Source organism: Falco rusticolus, chromosome 8 (assembly GCF_015220075.1).
Source record: "Falco rusticolus isolate bFalRus1 chromosome 8, bFalRus1.pri, whole genome shotgun sequence".
NCBI lineage: Eukaryota > Metazoa > Chordata > Aves > Falconiformes > Falconidae > Falco > Falco rusticolus.
In genome coordinates this window covers 52,047,220-52,069,869 of record NC_051194.1, presented here as the reverse complement: position 1 = coordinate 52,069,869, position 22,650 = coordinate 52,047,220, and the positions used below count along the sequence as shown (strand labels likewise).

Sequence of the window (22,650 nt, the reverse complement as noted above, 5' to 3'; positions counted from 1 at the left end):
AGAACGAAAAAAAATATCTAAAAGAAGAAAACTTGACAATAACTAAAGTTTGAAATCTTTACAATTCAGATGTTTATTACCTTCTGTTAGAAGTAATCCATGATGTGTTCCAAGGGCTGCCTGTAATACAGTCTTTCCACTAAGGCCTGGAAGCCTTTCCGGAGTTATGGAACAGGAACCAGCCTTCCAAACATAGACCAGGCCTCTCTCTTTGGCTCCTTCTGCCTCTTCTGAGCTACAAAAAGATTGGAGGAAATACAGAATCAGCTTGAAGTTTGCTGTGGTTCAGTAATGCAGTTTGCTTTTCACCTGTGCAAGAAAGGCTTTGTAAATCAGGCATTAGTTTTAATTTCCGGAAGTCAATGTATTTCATTTACAATTTGGTAATCTTGATATAAATGTTATTTATATTAAAAACAAGTATCTTCTATTTGAAGTCATTAGCTTTCCTTTTCATTTCTAATTTACTGCATGAAAAGCAGTTGATCTTGTCACTAGTAAACGTAAAGATACATTTATTCACAACTGACACAGAATTTATATTACATATTGTATTTGTTGCTCACAGCAAGATTGAATTAATATGTAATTCTGTCATTATATGCTGAGGGACATCTTTGCATCAGTTCCACCCACATGTAAGCAACTGTGTTCCTACCTGAACAGTGAGATTTAGAATGTTAAGTCTTCCTGCATTAGAAAGCAGAAGGAATATTTCTGGTTTATGAGGTTTTATTCACATTTTGTATTATTCAGCTTTTGGAAATCAAACGCAGGAAAACCAGCCTTACAAACACGTTTTTATCAGTTGCACAGAACACCAAATATGCTGGAAATAGACATAAACATCTCAAATAACATTTGTTTTAAAAATAAGTAATTAAGCAAAGGATGTATTATGTGCACATTTTACTGTGAACCAGTTACTCGTGTTCACAGTGTCTTCAAAATGTTACACCTGTAAGAGCTCATCCTTTATATACATATTTCTACCTTTACAGAGAAAAATGAAGTGGTGGGTGGGTGTCCCCCCCTCCTTTAATTATTAATGAGCTTCTCAGATTGAAGTGAGCCAGTCATTCAAATCAATTGAACCAAGGGAGGAAAAACCCCAAAACATCCTGAAACACAATGGAAGTATCTGGGCTTGCAGGAGCGACTGGTGCTATCCAAAGCTGGTTTAACACTTCAACACACTCTGGGGTTTGAATGTTCAGTCAGCAACTTCTCCCTCTCAGCAGAAAGAAATTCCTCGGAACTTTGACAACAAGCACACAGTTTTAACAATTTATGGAATCACTAGATTTAAACAAACACAAGAAGTTATTTTAAACATCAATATAGGCTGACAGCATTTCAAATTAAATTAAGAGTTTTCTTTAAATCTATTTAAAACTTTATATAGAATAGATTGTTATCCACCCTACAGGAAGAAAGTAGGTTTATGTCCTTATTTGCCAACAGCCAAGTCATTTACTCTCCGCATAAATCACTTCTTGCAGGTTTGCATGAACCTGTGAAGTACAATAAGGTAGCGAGAAAAGCTTTGATGGCATGGCAATTTTTGTCTAGAAGAAAGGGCACACGAAAATCTAATGTATTGCAAAACCGAAGCAAACCCAGAAAAAGGTAGCCTGATAGGCCACACTGTGGACAACTTACGCAAGTAGCACACTCAAAAAGCCGCAAGGCCCTATTCATGCACACTACTGATTTTTTTTAACTAAAAATTTTGCTAACTGTGGTGCATAGGATGAACAATACCTTTGCACAATGTGCCTCTGAAACATTCAAGATGACAATAACTAAGAGATGAAATTATTTCTCTTGGCTCCTGTGACCATCCCTAATCTCTCTTCTTTTCCCACATAACAGAAAAAAGAAGGAAAAAAATGGAAAAAAGAAGACAAGAAAAAGGTGACGATAACTCCTCTAAAATTCAGGTCAGTACTTCAAACAACTTACATAGTATTAAAATGCAGAGTCCATCTTGTATTTTAAATACTTCTGTTTAGAATAGAAGGAAATTAAAAAGGAAATAATCAAGTAATATAAGCCAGAAAAAAAAAGTTAGAAAAATCCAACATCATAGTTAGGACATTTACCTAAAATCAAAAGATGGATTTTACTGAGATGGGTAAAGCACACCAAGGAACACAAAACAATAATATGGGAAGTTTTCATCAGCATACTGTACATGAAATTCAGTTCAAAGCCTGATATTTACCCTTTTATCTATTTAATAAGCCTTCAGAGAACAGTGTAAGACAAATTTGGATAGTCACATACTACTATTTATTACAAGACACTAATTTTCGAACCCCAAATCATGAGATATCTGTCAGGTCTCTTAGTAGAAGAAACAAGGAGCAAAAGAATAGTCTACTGCAGGGCTATTCATCCAAAATCAAAACTCACAGGTGCAGGTAACATATGATTTACTGTTCACCAGTTACTTCCAAGTTTCTAGCCTATGGCTAGCCCTCCGTAAGTTACAGCAACTTAACGAAGCTGCTGTTGTAGTAAGTTGAGTGTTCCACACACAACTGAAAAAAAAGTTAAGTTACCCCTCTTCCTCCCTTTACTGTACAAAGAGGATCCTGACGCCACTTAATTTTACAGGGCAATCAATCATGAGCTGGCATATTTCAGGGAGTCTCTGTGGCTTCACCTAGCTGCTCATTCTCACCTTCTTTCCTGTGAGTCCATCTGTCAGTGGCAGCACTCCATCACCACTAAACCATTCCTCTTTCAAAGGGAACAATGTAATTTCCACCAACTGTAAAACAAACAAAACAGCTATTTAATTGCAAATAGCATTAAACCGGAAAAAAAAACCCTCCACCACAACCAAACCAAGAAGCAAAGCTTTAGATCCCATGTTAAATACATAAGCACTTCAACAACACTAGGATAGGATAGTGAAATATTTAGTTCACTCACACTGAGCTGGCAGACAAAAGCTGAACAGCCAGACTTGTTCCACCTACTCATCTAACAATAGGTCTATTGTAAGGACAGACTGAACAAAACCTAGTTCAAAGACAGAAATTAACATCAGTGTCTTTCTGTAATTCTCAGTATACCACTCAAGAAAAATCAAATTGATCAGTTTTCAGCTTAATATAAGATAGAATTCTACGCTCCAATATAAATTTATAAGGATGTATATTTGTATGAGCAGAAAATGGCAGAGTTGAATTCATAACCATACTCCTGAACCAAAGTACGTATTAGCATTAAAAGGTACAGTTCTATTAAAACCTGTGCAGAAATGAAGAAAGCCAATTAAGAGTTCAGAACATTTCTTCATGCAAACTGGTATCAGAGTATCTATGAAGATATGGTAAGACCATGGAAAGCAAGGAGAGAAAACTGGCTGCTCTATTTACACTTTTATCCTTTCAGATTTTGAATTTTGCAAGTTCACCCTCACACCTTTCCATGTTCATGAAGATAACTTCATATTACTTGTGTTGTAATGAAACAAAGCTACAGTTAATTTTTGCTTCTTATAATCTGTTTGGCTTTTTAATATTGAAAGAATTGTAATTTTCCTTGATCTACTGCCTTACTAGAAGTAGTACATTACTAACATTAAGTAATGTTATGTTACTAATTAAGTAGCACATTTCATTAATTACATTAATGTATGTATGTAATCATATTTAAATAAAATAAGTTTCATGCATACATTATTTAGACCTTTTGCTTTATTATAGCTGCTGTCTGATATCCAAAACCAGAAAATACATTATTTAATATAATGGTCTTTTAAGACAATACATCTCCAAGAATAAAATCCAGAATGAGTAGTCTGAAGTTCTTACATACAGAAAATAGAAATAACATATGTCCAGTCTTTATTACAAGAGACAATATATGCAAACCTGTAACTTGCATACAGAAGTTTCAATTCACACTTGGAAACAGTAATCAAGTTGACAAATAATTGAAATAACTATCACAAATCCCAACACTTTCGCTAAACTGCTCTGAATAACAAAGTACCAAGCAGACCTTTACAGACAAACAGAAACACATCACACCAAACATTTCCAGTTTTCCAAATAGAGGACGCTAAAAATAGTGATTTGGGCTCCAGCACTGGCAACAAACATATCACAGAAAGATAAAGAGCCAAGAAAATATTAAACCAAATCAGTATGATAGAGTGATATGCACCTTGCTCAAAAAAAAAAAACCAAACCAAAAACACACACCAAAAAGAAAAGCAATCAGAGGATATTTTCTAGAAACAGAAAGCCACACTTGTTCCCAGAAAGATACTGCTTTCAAGCCACGTCTGTCTCTCCTTCCTCAACTACAAAAAAAGAACAGGGGGAAGAGGAAAAAACCCACCACAACCATAAAACTTTTTAAAATATTAACAGAGTTAGTCTCTGTTATATAATACAAATATAAGGGAACTGGCATGCAATACGTAAATCACAGGTGTGGACAAAATATCAAAGGAAAATGGAAGTGCATTTTTGGAAATCCTCAGTGATCTGTTCTTGCTCAGAGTAAGTATACTTGGAGTTTTATTTTTACAGCCAACTAAACCCCACCTAACTCTAAAATTCATTCTCTTAAAAAAGCTGGCACTTCTCTGTGAAGAACTCCAGCTTCTTATATAAATACCCAATTAATCAGTGAATCAAGGAGATGTGAGCTTTCAGAAAGCCAAAGTATCAACAATTGTATAAATTACATCACATATACTTATTCAGGATCAGGTAAATGAGGCTTAAAATGCTTGGCTTCCATATTTTGGGGATTTAGATTTTTTTTTTCCTTTTAAGGGCTCAAAGAACTTTCATTTTCATGCGCTTCAACTGCACAACAATTTACTGTCATTCTCATGAAAACTTCTGATTGTAACAAAACAAAGTTAAAGTCAGGCATCCCATTAGTGGTTTTGCAAGATCTCCCTTCAAGATCAAATTGAAAGTTTAAGTAACTCAGAAATCTGCAACACTGGTGAATTAGAAATTAAGAGAGTCATACGATTGTGGTGATACATTATGTTTTATTTACAAAAGCTTACACTTTAGGTTGCATTACTAAGCTTTTACATGTATTATGGAAAATCATAGCCATGATTTTTTTCCACAACTGAGACACCTTTAAAACATTTTAGAAGTAATTTTCAAGTTCAGTGCAAATTTTCATGCACTGTAGGAAACCACAAGATTATTCCCATTTCACAGCTAATATAAAATACAAGTGACGTGGTCACAGCTACAAACTAATTATAAATAGAAAGTTTCTTCCTCTCAATAGGAATATGCAATTTTCTTTGCTGATTTTCACATTTATATAATAGTATGTTGTAGCATTACATATACACTCTTTCTTTTCCACTAAGATTACCTGAAATAGCTTAATGTTCATAGAATTTCATAAAAAAACTTTATAAAGGTCATAGAAGAACAGCCATGCACAATACATCACTCTCATGGTATGGAAGATCAGTATGACACCAGCATCTACACTGCTCTGCCCATACATTTTATCTTCTACATTTTTGCTTCAACACTGCAAGAGATAAAAAGCAGAGTGCCAAATAGTGCCAAATTATGAAATGGATTTGTGTTACAGACAGATGGTCACTGGCATGACACTGACGTCACTTTCCACTTACAGGGTAGAATGCTAACTCAAATTCTCCACAAAACACAGCCACACCATTGTAACTGCTATAGCAGGGAATGACATGGAGTAAACATTACCTTCATTACTATGGGACTGCGTCCCTCAGTGGACATTGACCATTCTTTAATATGCAACATACATATAAAACCGATCTAGCATTCAGCGCTGAACAAGAACAACTGGTATGTCCCTGGCTTTCAGAACTACTAGAACTCCCATCAGTCTCATGTGCTTATTTACCTGCTACAGTTCATAAATACTACAAACACCTCTACAACATTCAGACATGTTTACTTACATATTTACAAACATATTTTTAATAAATTTGTCCATCATACTTACCGAAAACTTACACTACCAAGACTACAAGTTTGTTACACAAAATTATCTACTCAGGTTCTGAAGGAGGTTACCTCCAAGCTTCCTAATTCAAAACCAAGTTGTCAACATCAGTCTCATCTACATATATATCATTACCGGTAACTGTGGTTCACATAAAATGTGTTACCAGTTGAAGAAGCCCTTGTGTTTTGGTGAGCACCGAGTGGGTACAACCACTATTTTTAATGTTGTGAGATTAACAACTGCTCAGAGCAAAACAAAACTTGCTAGTAAAAGCAGCGATCCCTTTGGAAAACGGCTCAAGGTTTTGATGCCAGATCCAGTGAATGAGAGATGGTAGCAAACAAGGTATAGCAGTAAAGCAGTTGGGGAAAAACAAAACAAACCAAAACAAACCACAAAGAGAGGACCTAGTATCAGCTAAAAGAACACAGCTGAAAACTGCTGTAGCACGCAATTAATCATTTAGAATTTACCAAACTCTTACGAGGCTCAAAAATTTCTGAATGTCCCTTCCTCCTCTTTTTCTTTTGAAATAACACCTTCCTAATTTTGCTCATGTTCAGGTGCTTTCCCTTCTGAAAACGGTTAACTCCACAGAAACTGAAAGATGGTAAGTATAGCTGTTTTTTATAAGTTGCTGCACTACAAGAGCAGCGATCAGCTTCCAACACCTACGACTATGCTAGCTGCTCTCCAGGGCCTCACCAAAACGTTTTGCGCTGAAGAGGTCTGCAAGAGTGACAGCACGCTATGCCACCGGTACGCGATACTGCGGCCACGCCAGACTATCACGTAACAGACTCCAAAAGTTGAAACTGCATTTGCTCCTGAGTAACCAAGTTATGCAAAGAGAAAGGATTTTGAAAGAAAAGTGGGAGAAGATAAAGGGCGCACTATTCAAAGTTTAGGTAGCCTCTTCCCATCCAAAGGGAGGAGTCCTTTAGGAAGCTACAGAAATAAATCTCAACATCATTGCTCTACCAGCCCCTCCGAGGCGAAAGGAGCTGGACAGCCCGCACCTCCAGCCAGAGCCGTGCCGTAGCCTCTCCGCCAGCTTCCCCGGGGCCCCCTCCCGCCCGGCTGCGAAGGGGCCTGCCCCGGCCCCCAGCGCCGCACAGCAGCACCGGCCCTGCCCTGAGGCGCAGGTGTGCGAGGCGCGGGGCCGGCCCGCGGCCCCCCGGCCAGCCAGGCCCCCGCCTGCCCTCAGGGGAGGGCAGCCATCGCCCTCGCCGCCCCTCGCCCCCGCAGCTCGCCCCACCTGTTGCCCTGCGGCCCGGCCGGTCCCCGGGCAGCGGCGCGGAGGGACGCCCAGGCGGGGCGGCCGGCCCTGAGGCGCCGTCGGTGGGGCGAGGGAGCGCGCGGGTGACCAACGGCAGCGCGGGGCCGCGGGAGGAGCGCCGCCCGCACCGCACCGGCCGGCGCCCCACGTGACGCGGGCCCCGCTCCTCCCCGCGGCACGGCGCGCTACCCCCACCTCCCCTCCCGCCCCGCCGCCGCCGCCGCCGCCGCCTCACCCGCGCCGCGTTCTCCCTGCCCGCCGGCCCCGCCGCCCGCTCCCGGGGCGCAGCGCAGCCGACTCACGCGGGGGCGCGGGGCGGGGCCTCCGCCGCGCAGGGGGCGGGGCCCAGCGTCCCCCCGCGCGCGTGCGCACGGACGGCGGGCGGCGAGGCCGCGGCCGGGGGGCGGGCGGTGGCGGCGGCGCCGACGGGTCCCTGTCCGGGACAAACCGGGCAGAGAGCGGCCTGCGGGGGGCCGGCCCGGCCTCCCCTCCCCCGGCCTGGAGGGCCAGCAGGCGGGAGGTGGCGGGGTGCGGGGGGGCTGGCTGGCTGGCTGTGCGGCGCCGCTGTTACGGCCTCGGCACCGGCACCGAGCGTGCGGGCAAGGCACCTGAACTGAACGTGCATTGAAAAGTATTAGAGGCGCAACTAAAGAGCAAAGCTGCGACCCGCCCCAGGAAGCTGATCAGCAGCTAGGGGGGTTCCCTGGCCGGCCGCCCCCCCGCATGGAGCCTCTGAGCAAAGCCCGGCCTTCCCGCAGGGGTCTCCCAGGTGCGCAGAGGTGTGAGTACTAACTGCACGCACACCCCATGTATGATTTTATCCACGCGTAGGTTTTGCAGAATATGTTTAAAAGTCATAAACCTATATGTGTATATGTACACTACATATACACACCTATATGTCTATATGTACACTATACACACGCCTATATGGGTATATACATACCACAGGTATGCGCTTCTACAAGTTCAGTAAGGTGTTGCCTTTCATGTTATGTCAGCACCTGGTAGGCTATTTCTTAGATCACCTGAACCTTTTCTTTAAAAACAACTGTTCTGAAAACAGGTACAGGCTCTCCTTTATAAACTCTCACATTTTCTAAGGAAAACTATTGAACATTTTTATTAGTTTCCTCTGCTAACCAGAACTAGTATTCCATAATTTTTTTCAATACCTAGAACCAATTGCCATGCTTGCTTCATTTTCCAGCTCTTGCTAACCAGCACAACTGACTTTTCCTTGTAAGAGAGCAATTCCCCCCTACTACCTGACACAAAACGTACCTAACATTAAAATGAACACTCTTCGTATGAATCGATACGTGGATTTGGTTATTGTCTACTTTTTGTGCATTTATCTTCCCGTTCCTTTAAAATGCAAGTATTATTTATGCTTAAACATATCTTTAAAGTCCATTTGTGTAAATATGGTCATAACAATACAAAATATTTTCCAGAATAAGCAACTTTGCACAGATGTGCGAATGATGCTTGCGTAACCAGTTTATTGCTGAGTATGTCGTGTCTAGACAACCTTTCTCATGCCTGGACAGCACATCCACATTACTGCTGAATTGTCACGGCTCAAAGAATACATGGAAAAGAAATAGCAGACTGAAGTCCATGATGATAGCTGTTTAGTAAATTATGGCTAACTGGGAAGTGCAAAGGAAAATAATGTGAAAGAAATCAAGCCTTCCAGGTATGTTAGCTTCTTCTTGCCATGCAGAGGCTGGGTAGTTTGGTTGCAGTGAGACACAGAAATTGTTCCTGCATTCCCAGGACATTTTGGCTTAAAAAAACCCCTTCTGCTCAAGGAAAGAGCGTTATTCTTAGACACCAGAACAATGAAGCAAAGGGAAGATTTCACATCATGCATTCAAGTGAAAACTGAGGGATGTAAGGGGTCAGCATAAGAATTCCACAGTATGATGCCTGCTCCCTCCACCCTTGCCTGCATTTTCTCGGTGTGGGTTGGGTGTTAGTCCTAGGAAGCTGCACAGCGAGTCCTACTCATGAGGGACTGAAAAAAGGGGACTTTCATCTGTACAATTCCACTGTAAGTCCACTGTGCATTGCCTGCTTAGTACATAATTGATGCAACCTATTTTGGGCTGGATTAATCAGTTTCCTCTGGCTATTTTAACATGTGGACAAGACTATTTTCTATCAGCTACAACTCATTGCATCCCTTAGACAAGTGATCCAACAGGGACAGAAGCTCCCCATGCTGACATGGCCACCACATCATGGCTAAGAACATAAATACCACAGCAAGGACAGTCAACGTACAGCTCCTGCAGAAAGCACAGCTCAGCCACACTGCTCAGATAGCTGAACTTGAAGCCTAACGGCTGAAGCCTAAAGCCTGGTGTAGTAACTGCGTTGCAAGACATGGAGGGAAGTCAAGGTCTGTTCCTGTACCAAACCTGTCACTTCATTACCTGACATATTACACTGAGAGTTGCTTAACTGGAATACATTTGTATGAGCAGAAAATCTGGATTTATTGCTTAATTCTTTAACTTTAGGTATGAAAAAACGTTGGCTGTTTTTGGAGGTCATGTGCCAAATGAACTGAGATCAACGAAGCTACTCCAGGGGTGAATTTGGATCATTGCATGTTGGACTTTCAAAGAAAAACTGCAGAAATCACAAGACTCCTTGAAGCAGGGACCTCATGTGAGTCATACAAACTGTTACTACAGATGGAGGGATGAAGAAGAGCAAAGGACAAAAAACCGAGATACATGTTAATTGAAAAAGGACAACATGGGAGACATGCTGTGTGTAAGTGCTGTCAGACCAGGATGCTGCAGCTGCTGTTCAGAGAGAAGGGGCTCCTGACATATCCAAGACCTTGGGCACATGGAAGTGGCATCTACAGCAGAGGCATTTAATATCATACTGTGATACTTCTGCATTGAGATGGGTTAAGCCTGGGTTCTTCCGCTTGTTTTGGCAGTGCAAAACATTCACATTTGCTTCTAACCAGACAGCATCAAACTTTGCAGCTTCAGGCTTGTGAAGCTACTGCAAGAGGACTCCGTGCCTTAAATGACAATAAATGTGTTTGATGTGATGAACGAGAAGACTGCACTCCGGCTCCATGCCAATGAAGGATTGTAAAACAGGGAGGGAGCCAACAACCTACAGTTCTGGAGAAGGCAGCATGCCATAGATTACAAATCCTGTTACATTTGAGTCAAATGATAATGCAGGCATCCATCCAATGGAGCTGCTCAGAAGGAGCTTGCAGCCTGCCTGTCAGCCATTACTACTGGTTTTATAGTTGTATAGTTTATGGCACCGTTATGCAGTATGGGCCAAATTAACAAGCTGTGTAAATTATATAGTGGTGAGGAAGCGAGTTGGGGGTGTGTTTAAGGAGGAGAAGGCATAAATTTAAACTTCCTGAAATTTCACTCCTGCATTTGGTTTTTAGTCCCTGCCCTAAAAGGTTGCTGTCTAGAGAACAATAAATCAAGGGTAAGAGAGAATTAACATGTATTTCAAATTATAATGGTAGAAGCATCCTCTGCAGTTAAGGCAGTTTTATCTTTGTGTGATCTCAGAGTGAGCGCTACCATTTACCAAGACAGGAACATAGAGACAGTTGCTCCCCTTACAGACGGAGCTGTGAAACTGTACTCAAGATCTGTGACTGGTGGGGGGGAGATGAAAATGATGTGAAGTGCTCAAAGCCAGTGCAATCAAGGAGAAAGGAAAGAATCACATCAGTAAAGTGGTGGTTTGCCAGCGATATAGTTTGCCACCTTTTCCTGCGCCAGCTGTTGGATGTAACCAGAGCACCCCTTCCTCTACCCTCACTGCAGCCCCTGCAGCTCTACACCTTCCAGAGCTGGAGGTGCAGGACACAGAGGCCCTGGAGTTACATTGATCCTTTCCAGGGGCAGGATGGTGCGGAGAGGTTCAAATGGGTGAGTGTGCGGCATCCATAGAGCCAGACAGGAGATATTTATTTCATCCAATGATTATTCCAGCCATGAATCAGTATTTAATTACTGAATGACATGCTAGTAGTTTCTTGTTCTATCCAGCAATCTAAAACACATTCTAGTTTCTTTGTGAAGCAGAAACAAGGCATCCTGTTTGGTGCTGCCACATCTTAGGTACATGTGGAGCAGCTGTGTGAAGGATCCTGTGCAACTGTGTACAAGGGGATCAGCAGGTGAGCAAGGACCACGGGTGCCATTCTTGCCTTCCCAGTGCCTGCTGAAAACACCTCTTATGGGAGATAAAGGCAAATCAAAACTCCAGCTTTGTCTTTAATCAGGTTATTTACAGAGCCCAATCCCAATTTTCCAGGGCACTCCTCCACCACAGCCATGTAGGCTCCACAAAGACATTGCTCCTCAGCAGCACACTGGGAGGTTGTCTGGCTCTACCAGGGAGGGAGCGAGGGTTTTCCTTGAAATGAGGGATCCCTGCGTGATGGAAAAATTGGGGATGAGGCCATGCTGCCATCACACAGGGGCAGGAAAGCTGTGAGAGGGCTGGGTGGGAACACTGCCCAAAGCCACACTCTAGCAATATGATCAGCAGGACTGTGCTACTCTAGCCAGGCAGGCTGGCTCCTGTTTCGCTGATAATGAAGACAAGATGGAGATGGGTTTGTAATTCCTTTCTGAGCTTGACCGGGGTCAGAGAGAAGCCATAGAAATTTTGCTTGAGTAAGTGTTGAGCAACCCGGAAGACTGTTAATGTCATGCTGAGCACTGAGGAGCTTCATGTGACCTTCCACTCTGCCCTGATAGGACCAACGGCCAGTTGGTGGTATTGAAAGTGGTCAGGCTGGAGGCAGAGGAGGGAATGCCCTTTACAACCATTTGGGAAGGTAAGACAAAAAGAGATTCTTCAAACATCAGTGAAGAGTGAGGGACATCATTCTTGGAGAGCATTTTTTTTAACCTCAAAAAGCTCCATGTGATGTCTTCTTAAGTCCTTTTTTGCCTACTTGATGTGCCAGCTGTCCTTCTCCTAAAACTCAGTTTCCTTATCCCGTCATGAAGGAGGTCTTTGTCCTGGGCAGGCTGAGCATGCAATGGACAGAGGGGGAACCTGCTGGCCGATATAATCCCTTGTAACGTATTCATCCGAGCTTGGGATAAGGAAAGTGCCGGCTGTAGCCAGAGCATGTCCTTTCTAGCAGTGTAGCGGCCCACTTACACCTCCTGCCTGCTGCCTGCTCCGTAGTCACTTTCTCACTCCCATTTCTATACACTAGCACTGGACAGGTTTTGCTGCTGTTGCATTGGACAGTTGTGGACTCTATGTGCCCTTTGAACCAGTGTGTCTGCTTGCTGTTATCACAAATGGTGCCACTTTCCTGGCTGATACCTGGAGCATTACAGATCCCAGCCTGAAGAGAAATGCTTTCAATAAAACTGGTGTTTAATAACATCTATCATAGCAGCCCAGTGAAAAATTCTTTCTATCAGTCAACTTTGTAGAACTCTGGGCAAAATGTCTGCAGCTTTCTCAATTTCTTTGAGAAAGAAATGCTTTTGTTTAAGTGCTTGATTTTGGCTGAATGTATTTACATGTCCCTGCAGACCAAGTTCACAAACTGCCTGGTTGATTAAGACTTCTATTTTTATCTGCTCTACAACCCCAAGAGGATCATAATCTGGTTTCTTCCGTGCACAGAAATATGCAACCTTTGTGCCAGTCCAGTATTAGTGAGAGCTATCAATGTAAGAGGTCACACATACTTTGTTGGGGTTTTATTCTTACTGCAGTTCAAAGCTAGGGTTGATCTTGTCACTGTGGGGATGGAGAGTCAGGGAACAGATGTGCCAGCTTTCACAGAGCAGCCCTAGCATAGAAGAACTCTCATACCAGTCAACTCAGAATAACGAGAGGTCAGTGGACCCACTCCAGGTTTTGTAGCAGTGTAATTAAGATAAGAAAGTTTACAAAGTCCTTAGTCCAATTCTGGGTGAAAGCAGAGAGGTACCAAAATATGCCTATTTACAAAATGACTTGTGTTGCAGATTCCTGTACACTTATTTGCTGTGATGCTTTTGCTCTGTGTTTACATTTGTAGCCCACCAGTAAAATAAGCCTTAAAAGCTTTATCTACACAGAACTAATGATGCTCTAAAGATCAGTAGCACCCCTTTAACATGCTCTACTGGGCAGGCTGAGAGCCTTAACTTTGTTCATTATGGGAGCAAACAACAGTGACCCTATGAAGCGTCTACTTTAAATAGATCTTTTGTGTAGTGGTGAGCTTTGCAGCATCTGACACCTCAAATTTACAGTGTAAGTCAGTAGCGCAAACAAAGCACAAGATTTATTAAGGTGGTGCATTCTTTGCTACCCTGGAGGAATGGCACCCCCCTGACAAAGCTGCTTCACCCCAGGAAACCCCACAGAGACAAAATGTGTTTAAAGCTCAGTTCTGGCTGCAGCACCTGACACCCCAGCAGGGGGTTGTAGAAGCAACCAAGTGAGCAGCAGTTCCCAGAGGCCTGATTCAGGCACAGGGGCCGAATTCTCCATATTACTGTGGACCCTCTGTACTGCTCCTCTGGAGCAACAGCTCTTGGTTGTATGGGCTTTTTGAGGTATCACAGAGCCAGGTTAGCAAATGGGATCTAGCCAGAGTATCTTTACTGGTTTTGTAGGCAATTAGGTACAATGTAGATCATGTTTGAGGTTCATACTGCCATGCACTGGAAACATACTGGTGGTAGTTAAATGGACTAGCAGTACTAGAGGCAGCATAGCAGCAGCAGCACCAAGCTCTGTGCAAGAACTAATTTACAATCTGTGCTGTTCCCAGTAGTTGGGATGCTGAATCAGGCATCCTTTAATGCTCAGCTGTCTCAGTATTGACATATGCTTAGGCCACAGCTGTGTAATACACTGTATCTCGCTGTAGGGCTTTTAGAACCAGGTAAAATTGTTATGGTCACAAAAGGCAAAGTGCTAATCCAGTATAAATTTGCTTTGCCAGCATGAAACTTTTCAAATATCTTTTGCAAATTGTTGGAAAAACAGAAAGCAGCTTTTATCCAGGACCAAAACTCATTTGGCCTCCCATGGCCAGCCCAAGCTCTGTATTGTATGCTTCAGCTAATTCAGCAGAAACAAGATTGTATGCCCGTGCCTTATATGAATAGAATTTGTAGCACTGTGTGGTCTGACAGTAAACTAATTTGGTTTTAATCAGCAGGAAAAGGTGATTCTGGAGCATCTCCGAGGCTATCCTGCTATGTCAAAAACTGAACTAAAATCTGGAGTCAGGGACCTCTGTTTTTCTTGAGCTTTGGGGCTTCTCTCTGTGCACAGTTTCAGCATAACAGCTGGGTCAGATTCTTCAGCAGTGCCAGGGGTCCACAGGTGGAGCTGGGATATTCCATATCCTCATATCCCTCCTCTGTACAGAGCTGCGGCAACTATTGTCTCAAACCTAAGGTAGCAAATGATGAAGCTGTGCTTGCTCTTCCCCCACAAAGACTATCTCTGAGACTTTCTGCTGAGAAGCTGCCTTCATGGGTGTGTCAGCTGGAGCCTGCTCTATCATGAGAGGCCCAGCGCAAGGCTGAAAGGCTCAGAAGGCTGTAGCTTTTGTCTTAGCATCAGTCTGTGGTGCTCTGTGGTCTACACAGAGGCAGAGGCTCTTCCATGTACTGCCCCCTCCATCACCACAGCCTAGATGTGCTGAGACTCGGTGAAGGCATATCAGCACCTAAAGACCAGGACCACAGTTGCAGTGATGCTTTTAGATGGTTAAGCCAAAAGAATAAATGTGCCAAAGTTGTATAAATACAAAGAAGTTACGGTTCACTCAGTAAATTCATGATCTCTGCTCTTTCAGTTTTAAACCAGAGAAAGTAACTAATATGCTTTCTCCAAGCTAAAAGTACAGAGCTAAATTCAGAATTCAGCTAGCATCTATAATTTCTTTTGACAGATTTTTACACCTTGATATTGTGAAGCTGGAAGCTGACAGAAACTCAGCTCCTTCCTCAGCATGCACACACACACCCACCCCCCCACACCCCCACACCCCCCACACACCCCAGTTTCTCCTAAGGGGCCCTGCTGAGGGCATATGTCAGGAGGTGGATGGGAGAAGGATGAGAAGCTCAGTGACAGGCTGGGGGCTGCGGCATTCTGGCTCTGGGAGCTCCCAGCCCCTGTCTCTTGGCATTTGCCTTGAAGAAATTATTTCTCCTCAGCTGAGAAGCTGTCAGCTGGGAACCGTGAACTGCTATTTCTGACAGAGGCAAGATCCCACCTCAGAGAGAAGGACACGTTCCTGCCAAGCCTGGAGCACTGATGCTCGCTTCTCTAAGGAGCCTTTCCAACCTCCTCCAGACTCAGTAGCTGCCGCTTCTTACAGAACTGCCAAGTCTGGAGTATTTCTCCTCAGTTTTTTATTTTCACTGCCTTGCTGTGTGCACTCTCTCCTTCCACTTCCAGCAGTGGTTAAGTTGATCTTCCTTTTGTGTTTCTCCAGCTTCTCTGCTCAATCATTTGAAACATGCCAGCATAGTACTTCTTCATTACATTGTCCAGACCAAGGAGACACTAACATTTGTCTTGGAATACATGGTGAGTTGATGTTTTTCTAGCTTCCTGTGGAGCTGGTACTGGGAAGTATGGGGAAGTGGCTGCGTAATGAATTTACTGCATTATGAGACATCTGTAAAGAAACAAGTTGTAATTCTTTAGTGCAGTGATTGATTTTCCTTCTTGATCTCCTCCTTTCCAGCCACACAGCCTTACTCTTTTCTTTCTGTATATGCCACAGCTGTATGCAAAAATTATTCCACATCTTGCCTCTGCTAGGGTGGCAGACACTATTTTCCTCCATTTCTGCCCTGACAACACAATAAAAGCACTGTTCGTGAGCCACAGCAAGGATAGGGAGTAATGATACAAGCTCACATCCCAGCTGGGGTCAGATTTGGCTGATCCCACTGGCTCACCATGACCAAGCTGCAGGTTGCTTTCATGGAGAGGGGAGGATGCCAACAAAAAGTTCTCTGCATGAGTCTTGTTACTTCTGTTGCTTTTGCTGATAGCTATCAACCAAATTATAAGGAAAATATACAGTCAATGTCTTCTTGCAACAGCTTTATGACTAATGCTGGCACAAGTATGGATTCTGTTAATGGTCAGCTTCAGGTCATAAACTGCTAGGATGAGATAACAGGTTAGCCAGGTCCGTGATCTGACCCAGCACTTAAGCATATCCTCGTGTGCAGCATCAGATCAGATGTTTGCCGAGGTGAAAGAGGCATCTTTGTAGTGCTTGCATATTTTTTCTACTTAGAGAAGAGGCATTCTTGGTAGAAGCATTTTTGCCTCAAGTTCTCTTTTATTTAGTGCACAGATCTAGCACAGTACATGGGCCAGCATCCTGGAGGGCTTCATTTGTGCAGCGTTATGGTAAGTTCATTAGAAGACTAGTATCCCTTAAAGCATGAGGAAGTGTTATTTTCCACCATGTATGGTCACTATAAATTACTTACTAATATTTATTTATTCCATATATGACAAAAAATTGGGAGAAAATCTGCCTTTGACAAAGATTTAACAACCTCACTCTCAATCTCCAAAGCCTTTTTTCAGTTAGTCCCTCTTCCCATGTCCTCAGCCTGCAAGAAGATATTCAGCTTTTGTGAACGATGACATCTTGTGGCAAGAAAATGTCTCAGCACAAATCTGTATCCTCTTATCATTAGAATATATTATTCATCTCTCTAATTAAAAACTCTCAAATCTCACTTTCTCCTCATCTGGAACTATCTTAATATTTACAGTCATTGAAATATCTTTTGTTTCTACCACAGCTTTTTGGGATTGGTTGACTGGACTTGAGCACAGCAGAAGATGTATCCTTACTTTATAGACTAATGTTATAGTAGTCTCCTACTCTCCTTTGTATGCATCTTCACATTTAATCAACTTTCAGGATTGTTGCTGCACGCTGACTTAAGGTTTCAGTGCGAATGTCCTCAGTGAATGCCTGGGTCCTTTTCCCGAGCAGCTTCAGTTAATTCATGTTACAGCTGTCAACAATAACTTTGTATCTTATCAAACTGCCTATTCATCTGACTTTGTCAGATCTCTCTGAAGTTCCTCACTGTCACTTCTTATCACAGCTAATCTAAATACTTCTGTCATCTTCAAATGTTGCCACCTTGTTCACATCTTTTTCCAGATAGTTGTTAAGCAACACCAATTTTAATGAAGTTTCTTGGGGCCTCAGATTTTAAACATCCTCAGAGCTCAGATGCATCCAAGATGCAGTGTTGTAGTTTTGGCACAGATCTCGAGGGTCCTGCTACCAGGCGGGCTTGTAAAGCACATGGAGTACACGGCTGTAACGTACTCACTGGCATTTCTGTGAATAAACACTAGCCAGCTGTACTGCTTTCCTGTCTGCAATCCTCATTGTCAGCAGGAAATAAACTGCAAAATGATTTACTGCTCCTTTAGGGGGGGTTATCTAGCTTGCTTCATTTTTGCTGGCAAATTTTATTGTTTTTTTCTCTTGAGTGGTTCCTATCTAACATGATGCGAGTATGCAGAATATTACAGGGACACTTTTCTGGTACAGAAATGACCTATGGGTGTCACTGTTTTTCCTCCTCTTTCATTGAACTTCTGGTAAAAAAAAATATTTTTTCTGGTGAAGTCCAATTACTTTTGCTGTATTTCGTTTCTATCCACTGTCCACCTTCATACCTTGTCTCAGCCCAGCTTGTTTTACCCCAGGCTTATTTACACTGCCATGGTAGTGGGAGTTAGATTTTTCTTTCTTCCTGGCTTTCTTGCTTGTTCTCCTGCTTTCTTGCTTGCTTGCTTCATTCATCATATTTTACTTGCTATATCTGTTCAAATCAGGTCCTTGTGTTTTCTCCCAGCTTGAAGATAACAATTCAGACTGTCAAGGAAATCAGTTCACTGGTCCAGTTTATCCTGGGAAGAGGTGGTGTAGATCTCCCTCTGCTGGTGTAGCTGGCTCAAATGGGCAAAACTTCCAGCTCCTTAAACCTTCATTTTGCTTGCTGTACATCTTTGCCTTGAACACTAAAATCAGAATATCTGCTGTTCTGAGAGCTGGAGCTGTGTTTTGGCATGTTGAACTTGTTCCTGCAATCACTAGTCCATTTCTAAAGACAAGTTAAATTTCCAAAATGTGCACTGAGGGACTGTGCTATAACTGCCCTCACGGCCAAATATTCTACCCAAAAACCTTCAGAAAGCTGCAGGGCAGTAATACCGCACCACAGTTTTCTCTTCCTCAGCCAGCTCTACTAATTTTGGAGATTTTTACTGTTTTCTTACTTGCTTGGTCTCTGTGTGGTTCCAGGAGTTCTCCTTAAGTTCAGAGCTAATGTATCAATGCAAAGTCACACGAAATCATTTCAGGTTTTTGTTGGCTTTTTCTAGCTCTTCATGTTACAGTTTTTGCATGCCCTGGCTTACGTCCACCAACAACACATTCTTCACCGTGATCTGAAACCCCAGAACTTGCTCATCAGTTGCCTTGGTGAGCTCAAATTAGCTGACTTTGGTGAGTCACAGTTTGGATACTGCTAATATATCTGCTCAGACCAAAGCTTTAGCATGCATATAGATCTGTATCCACAGCCAATTAAGGCACAGAAGCATAACCTCTTACTGAACTTCAGGAAACTATTTCTGTGGTCAGTCCAGCCTTTCTTGCATTTATAGTGATACGTGCAGGGAGCAACCTCATTTAAGTCAGAGCAATTACTGCTACATAAAACTGGTTCCAGAGAATTGATAATCAACCCCTCTATGTTCAGAAAATGTAACATGTAGAGTACACATAATGTGCTGAAACAAAAGGCTTTTTTGGCATTAGTTTGGGATGGCTGCTTCAGTCACAAATGGTAAAGCCCTGCAAAACACAATATTGTTTTATCTGATCTGCCCCAGCGATATTCCAGACACACTTTCTTTGTCAATTGCTTGTAAACTGTATTGGGATGCTTGTGTTTAAAGATTGAAGAGTAAATAATGTCCTGTTTCAAATTACTATCATCTATGCACTATACAGATAGAAGGACTGTCCTAATACAGCAATCTTTTTTATTTGCAGGCCTTGCTCATACCAAGTCCATCCCCAGACAGATGTACTCCTCTCTGGTGCTGTCCTCCTGACGTGTTGCTTGGTGCTACAGACTATTCTTCTGATCTAGATAGTACTGGTACTGACCAATTTCAAAGCATCTGGGGTCCATTGGGAAAAATCATCTTTATGTGATTAAATTAAGTCACTGTAAACATTAACACCTGTGAGCAGAAAATGGGTGAGCAGTGGGGAGTTTTGTTCTGTTTTGTTTTGTTTTGCCACTGGGTTCATAGAAGTTTTTGGGAATGATGCCACTACATCTCATCTATGGATTTATATAAGCCTCATCTGATAATTTTTATGAGATGTGTACATCTCATTTGGTAACATTTATGAAGCATTTTCAGGTCTTGCAACGAACACCTTCACTTAATGCACATACTGTTTTGTGTCTATGTGGTCAGCAGAGTCAGCAGTAGCTCTCTACAGCAATGGCTTTGTGAAGAAACAATGGATCCACAACTGCACCAACAATTAACTTTGGCCTCGATGACAAAACATGGCATTAAAGGGTTTCTGAATGGGTCTGGAGGTAGAAAGGTGTCTGAGATTTTCATTATTTCTGTGATACTTTGTCCTTCTTCTCAAAGAACCTATCTCAGATGTACTCTGCATTTCATACAGGAGAAAGGCTGTGTTCTGTTAAAGTCTTGTTACCTTACAAGCTCTATCCCATAATCTTAATGTGGCTGGGAATCACAGGAAACAAGGCACACGTTTGCCGAGCTGAAGGGATAGGGGTGTCTGAGAGCAGGCAGAAAGCAGGAGAGGATGAGGGCTTCACAGGGGTCCCACTGGTCCTTTTGGGCTGGTCTTGATGTGTAGCTGGGCCCTAGGGTTCATCTGCCTTCTGCGCCAGCCTGAGCCCACTGCCACCAACAGCGTCCAGACTTACGGATAACACGCAGCTCATGGAGTTGCAGGACAACACCCTCGTTCTGGGCAATTTTACATCACTAGATTGTATTGCTGCTTCACCCTTTCTTCAAACCAGTTATTTCTGCCTGTGCCTGTCACACCGGGACTTTTCTTAACTGTTGTACTGGGAAAGGGTGGGAGTGCAGGAGGCTGCAGGAAGAGGGCTAAGTTTGCAAACAGCAAAGCTCCAAGCCTTCTCAGGCTGTATACCCCTCCAGAGATACGTGGCTTATCGGAGGCTGTGATGGCCTAAGTCTGGAGGGCTGTTCAGGGAAAAGGCAGTTTTTAGTTTGTTCACCTCCGTAGGCCTGCTGCTAATTTAATTGCTTTAAGATTTCTCCAAGGAGGAAGACCTTGCTAAATTCTAATGGCTTCCAGCTGCTAAGCCAATCTAAACAGTCCTGTCTTCTCTCCCCACTACCTGTCACCTCTCCCCTCCAGACAGTCTCTCAGGAATGTCTGCTGAGTTTGAAGATGATGCCTGCCTAGCAGATTGGAGGGTTTGTATTAGGCAGATGCTGGTATAAGCCTGTTTGTTTTTTCCTGATAGCTGAGCCCTGTCCAAAGCCCTGGCTATGCACAGAAAGCCTGCTATTTCTGGCTGTGCAAAACCAACATGCCCACTACGTAACTCTGCTCTAGTATAATGAATAGCAACACAGGAGTGGTATACAAAGATCCCATCCGGCACTCTGACCAGCTCGCACAGCACAGTACTCCCAGTCCCACTGCACTACATTCACACTATAGGCATCTTTGTTATAACACCTCCTTATAATAACAACATTCAAAGTGTTTCCCTAAAGAAAGATGTCATGCTGAGAGAATAGAGAGTACTTCAGTAAGCTCTATTCAGGAACTTCCTCTAACAAGAGCCATTTATTATCTTGATGTACACTGCATTTAAGTTCAATTTTTGTCTATTAGGAAATAATGTGAATTCACACAGATGTTACTTGTCTATTGGGAAGAAAGGGAAAAAAACCCCTGTGTCTTTTGGATGCTGCAATTTACATGAAGGCAGGTCAGAATGCCCTTGGTAATGGCATGAGACAGTGGGTGTTAAAGCCATTGGTTTAAAGAAACCAATTATAACAAAATAAAACATTATGGCAATTCATGCATAGTGTGCTTGAGCAGCAATACTGTCAGTGGGAGGCACATGGGAAGTGAATGAGGCCTTGAATAGATGAAGAAAGAGATATAGAAGGAGACTCTTGCTCTTGGACTAACTAGAAAAGCTGCTTTAATCTCTCTGTATCTTTTTTCTCTCTTTCTCCCTCACTATCTCTTCAGGACTTTACAAGATTCAATTAAGGGATTTCAGGGAGACTTAATGTTTCAGGGAGATCACACTGCATATCAGAATGACTTTTTTTAAAAAAAAAACACCAAGTGCTTTATGCACGTGCTGCACTAGTAGCTGCTAACATCATGAGTGCCTTAAGTAATTTCTTCTTTTCAGTCAGGCTTTCCTTGTCTAATCTTCTATTAAAAAAAATAAAAATCTTCCCAGACAGATTCATGTTGAATAGGAGTTCCCATGCAGTCATTTAACGTGGGCCTGCCAGGCCCGCTACAGCCTTCTCCCCAGTCTGGTTCACGTTGCCCTGTTATGCCAAACTGGGAGATACAGGCTAAGGGCTTCACTGTACAGGTGAAGAACAAGAGAAAGGATATATTTCTGGTTAAATATAAAATTGCAATCTCCCAATGCCAGAAAAACTGTGGAGAGGGAACTCTGGGATGCTGCAGAGATATCTTAGATCGTAATCCTGATGAAATTGTCTCTCTACTGTGTGATGCAGCACTGCAGACTGAGGAGTAAGTGCAGTGTTCAAACCTGCCCCAGGGATTGTAGGCAGATGCAACCGTGCTGTCTGAGCCGGCTCTGTTTATGGTCAGTAAATACCCCTGTAATTAGTTATACCTCTCCTATTACTTTAGCAGTCACTGTCTTGATTCATGTGCATATCTGGCACATGGTGAAACATCATGTCTAGGCCTTTTCCTGAGAGACCCCTCCTGCCCTAGCTCTTCTCATGGCTTCTATATGGGGCCGAGTCCCTTTGAGAAACATGTAGACTGGAAGGAATAAGAGGACCTCAGGAATTAAATCAGAGGGGTAAGAAGGAAAAGGGGAAAAACAAACCAACAATAGCTCGAAATCTTTAGAAATATTTAAAAGTAGATGGTTTTGAATCATCCTCATTAACAGAAGGATCCTCATAATGCTGTCAGAGCAGTAACTGTAAATCCCATATCTCAGAAGGAAAAGTTAAAGCCTCTACTGAAAGGCTAA

At 42.7% G+C, this 22,650-nt stretch overlaps 2 protein-coding genes across 4 annotated transcripts in view; one reads left to right on the top strand and one right to left on the bottom strand.

Annotated features, from left to right (window-relative positions):
• Window positions 1-22,650, bottom strand: part of ALS2 (alsin Rho guanine nucleotide exchange factor ALS2) — an 83,982-nt gene that overhangs the window by 36,036 nt on the left and 25,296 nt on the right. Inside the window, exons 1-3 of one of the 3 annotated variants that reach the window (XM_037396280.1) lie at window positions 7,518-7,594; window positions 2,690-2,779; window positions 81-235 (exon numbers count right to left, since the gene is read on the bottom strand). In XM_037396280.1, coding sequence (XP_037252177.1) covers window positions 81-235; window positions 2,690-2,709 — 175 coding nt within the window. In that variant the 5' untranslated portion in view covers window positions 2,710-2,779; window positions 7,518-7,594. Of the gene's footprint in view, window positions 1-80; window positions 236-2,689; window positions 2,780-5,376; window positions 5,533-7,517; window positions 7,595-22,650 lie in introns of those variants that run through there. The other 2 variants (XM_037396281.1, XM_037396282.1) reach the window with 2 other exon arrangements.
• The window catches only part of CDK15 (cyclin dependent kinase 15), a 37,117-nt gene continuing 22,146 nt past the window's right edge, over window positions 7,680-22,650 (top strand). Inside the window, 11 exon segments of the mRNA XM_037396283.1 lie at window positions 7,680-8,063; window positions 9,814-10,174; window positions 11,074-11,223; window positions 11,377-11,474; window positions 12,061-12,140; window positions 15,777-15,871; window positions 16,649-16,711; window positions 18,722-18,845; window positions 19,398-19,437; window positions 19,439-19,500; window positions 21,943-21,946. Of these exon segments, the coding sequence (XP_037252180.1) occupies window positions 10,055-10,174; window positions 11,074-11,223; window positions 11,377-11,474; window positions 12,061-12,140; window positions 15,777-15,871; window positions 16,649-16,711; window positions 18,722-18,845; window positions 19,398-19,437; window positions 19,439-19,500; window positions 21,943-21,946 (836 nt within the window). The 5' untranslated portion in view covers window positions 7,680-8,063; window positions 9,814-10,054.